This window comes from Terrapene carolina, unplaced genomic scaffold (assembly GCF_002925995.2).
Source record: "Terrapene carolina triunguis isolate 2854851 unplaced genomic scaffold, T_m_triunguis-2.0 Scaffold11690, whole genome shotgun sequence".
Lineage (NCBI taxonomy): Eukaryota > Metazoa > Chordata > Testudines > Emydidae > Terrapene > Terrapene triunguis.
Genome location: NW_020676041.1, coordinates 1 through 2,917, shown reverse-complemented (window position 1 = coordinate 2,917; position 2,917 = coordinate 1). Strand labels below are relative to the sequence as shown.

The 2,917-nt window shown below is 52.9% G+C and overlaps 1 protein-coding gene across 1 annotated transcript; it reads right to left on the bottom strand.

The window, feature by feature from the left end:
- Positions 1–888: 888 nt before the first annotated feature.
- LOC112121669 (intelectin-1-like) lies at positions 889–2,863 on the bottom strand (the record flags this gene model as incomplete). Its single annotated transcript, XM_026661599.1, has 3 exons — positions 889–992; positions 1,747–1,867; positions 2,705–2,863. Coding segments are annotated over 3 exons (384 nt in total), but the record flags the coding sequence as incomplete, so codon positions are not given.
- Between the last annotated feature and the right edge of the window lie 54 nt (positions 2,864–2,917).

The following is a 2,917-nucleotide window of genomic DNA, read 5'->3' as shown; positions in this document are numbered from 1 at the left end:
AAAAAAAAAAAAAAAAAAAAAAGGATGGCCAGAATGCCGCCCCCTGCAAATGTGCTGCCCCAAGCACCTGCTTGATTTGCTGGTGCCTAGAGCCAGCCCTGAGTCTGACTACAAGATCCATCATACTGGCCCTTCTGGCCTTTGCATCTGTGGATCTGTGAAGGCACCAGGGAAGGGGCTGCTGGGGAAGGGGCTGTGTTGGTGCAGTATCTGCCACCTGTGTTTCACACCCTAGAACAGAAATCGAGTCTTGACCTGGGGAGGCAGTGTGGCCTAGTGGATACAGCACTAGACTGGGACTCTGGCGATCTGGCTTTTATTCCTGGCTGTGCCGTTCCGTGCCTCAGTTTCCCCTTCTATAAAATGGGGATGATGATATTGACTCCTCTGTGCAGCATTTAAGATTTGACAAAAAAAGCCATACCAGAGCTAGGGATTATTATTACAAATGCGATCGCGCAGAGCCCCATGGACCTCTCTGGGTCAGGAGCAGACCGTGAGTGGGTCTGATTCACTCCCAACTTACCCGTGGCAAAAGCTTGGGCTGCAGACCCCCTGCTGGCAGAAATTACACCTTGAAAGACTTCCCAGTGGTGCAAAGTGCCCACAGCAGCCAACAGCCCCTGTGAGCTGTTCCCCCCCAACATGGTCCCCCAAAGAAGAGATGTAACATCCATCCCCCTTGGCCTGTCCTGGGGGATGATTGCCTCTGTGGGCACAGCTGTCCCTGCTGGCACAGGGGATACAAACTGAACCCACCCTGCACCAGTGCCGAGCTAAAAGGGTCCTTGTGCAGCCGAGCAGCTCTGACAATGACACTAGGCCGCCCCAAGGCCGATCAGCTGGCCTTTGCTCCACAGCTAACCCCCACGCTGGCCAGATACTCACAGTCTCGGTGTTACAGCCGGTCGCTTTCACTCCAGAACACAGAGCCATGGCTGCCTTCTCATTATTAAACACACGGAACTGGATGTAGCCAGCGATGAATTCAGCTGGTGACAGAAAAGGGCAGGTCAGGACCATTGTTTGCCATGGAGAGGCAGAGAGAAGGGACAGAGCTCTGATCCCAGCTGGTCCCGTTGAACTGGGAATGACCGGGGACTAAGGATCAGGAACTCCAGTCCCACAAATGATCAGGAACTGTGAGGCTCAGCTGGGCTGTTCACAGATCTGTTACTGTCATGGCATCTTTAAATTCCTAAGAGCTGGTTTGTGTGCAGTTGCCATGTAGCATGTTAAAGTGGGGAACACACCGTGCGCTCTCCTGGGGATTTTCCATTTGCTCTCTCTTGTTTCATCGTTTTCCCTTTCTCTAAATGAGTGATGTTTTTACTATGTTAATAACCAACTAAGTTATTAACTTATTTGCTGTGAGAATAATAAATATATCTATAAACTAAATATTTCCCGTCATGCTGTTTAAATATGACTAGTACAATAGTAAATGAAACAATGAATTCACGCTCCTGTGGCTCTTTTGGGTAATGCTGATCGCTAATTTGCCTCCTGGACCACTGAGGTTTGAGTAGCACTGCTCTAAAACGAAGATTGTTCAGACTGAAACGACAGGCCCAGGGCTTAAATTCAGAGGGAGCTGTCTGGAGCGGAGCCCTGGTAAATGTTTTCTGACCTCCTGGAGTTTTTATAGCATGTTGGGGGCAGAAACACTGGGGAGCTACGGGAAATACTCTATGAGAATTTAGTGCAGGTGGAGAGGCAGAACCCGCACGCTCACTGCAGACTTACTTCGGCTGTTTGGAGCGTAATAGTTGGTGGTTTGCTGGGCATCGCCATAGTCGTAGATGATGGGCACGGCGGGGCCATTGTTGGTCTTGCAGACGCCAGCGCCGTATTTCACTGGGTATTTCTGGGAGACAAACGCAGTGAGAATCCAGTGTTAGTTTCCATCCCTATGGCAGGGCAGCTCCAGCACAGACAAGGCAGCCTTGACTGACACATGCTCGCTGGGTGATTAGTTCAGTCAGTCACACAGGCCAGCCCTAGGGCACAGCAGTGATCCCAGCAGTGGGCAGGGAAATCTGGCATGTCAAGGTGCCCCTTGGGGTGGATTTATCACAGACTGTTTGGGGCAGGGACTGTTTTTCTGTTCTGGGTCCGTGCAGCACCTAGCACCGTGGGGCCCTGGTCTGCGGGGGGAGGGGAGGAGGGTGTTCACTAGGAGCTGGCACAATGCGGGCAGTAAATGATAATAGGTGAGAATCAGCATGTGTCCAGCACCACTGCCCGCTGCCCTGGCACTGAGGAGATGCCACTGCTAGGACACTGAACCCCAAAGCTGGGTCTCAAGGGTGGGTCAAGGGCTTGGCCTAGCACCAAAGCACCTTTGTCCAATGGCCCCGCCCATCTCCAGGGCATGAGGTGGGGTCAGTCTCTGGGGCCCATTCAGCCCCTCTGCTGAGTCTGCCAGCAGGTCAGAGACAAGGGGGGTGGCTGGTTCGGGATGTGAACACCAGCAAGTGGCTGAGACCAGCCAGCTCACCTCACACCAAGGTCATGGTCAGATTCCAATGCGTCGAGGGGAAGGCTCCTTGTCCCATGATCAACCTCTGGCCCCCCAGCATGGAGCATTTGTAGCATGTTGAGGATTTGCCCAACTCAGTTTCTCCATCTACACTGGGGTCAGCAGAGCCACCCGGTCCCTCCTGCACACGCCCCTCCAAAGCCCCCAGCTCCGTGCCATCACCTGGTAGAGTTTGAAGAGGTTACCCCTCTCTGAGGACAGGAAGCCGCTCTCGGTGTGGTACCTCAGGATGGACCTGTTCTTCCATTCCTTCAGGGGTGTCTTGTTGGTTACGTGCCACACGGACAGGTCCTGAGCTTGCAGATCATAATAACCAGGGTTCTGAAAAGCGAGGACCCAGCTGAAACTTCTTAACCACATCCCTGGTACTTACCC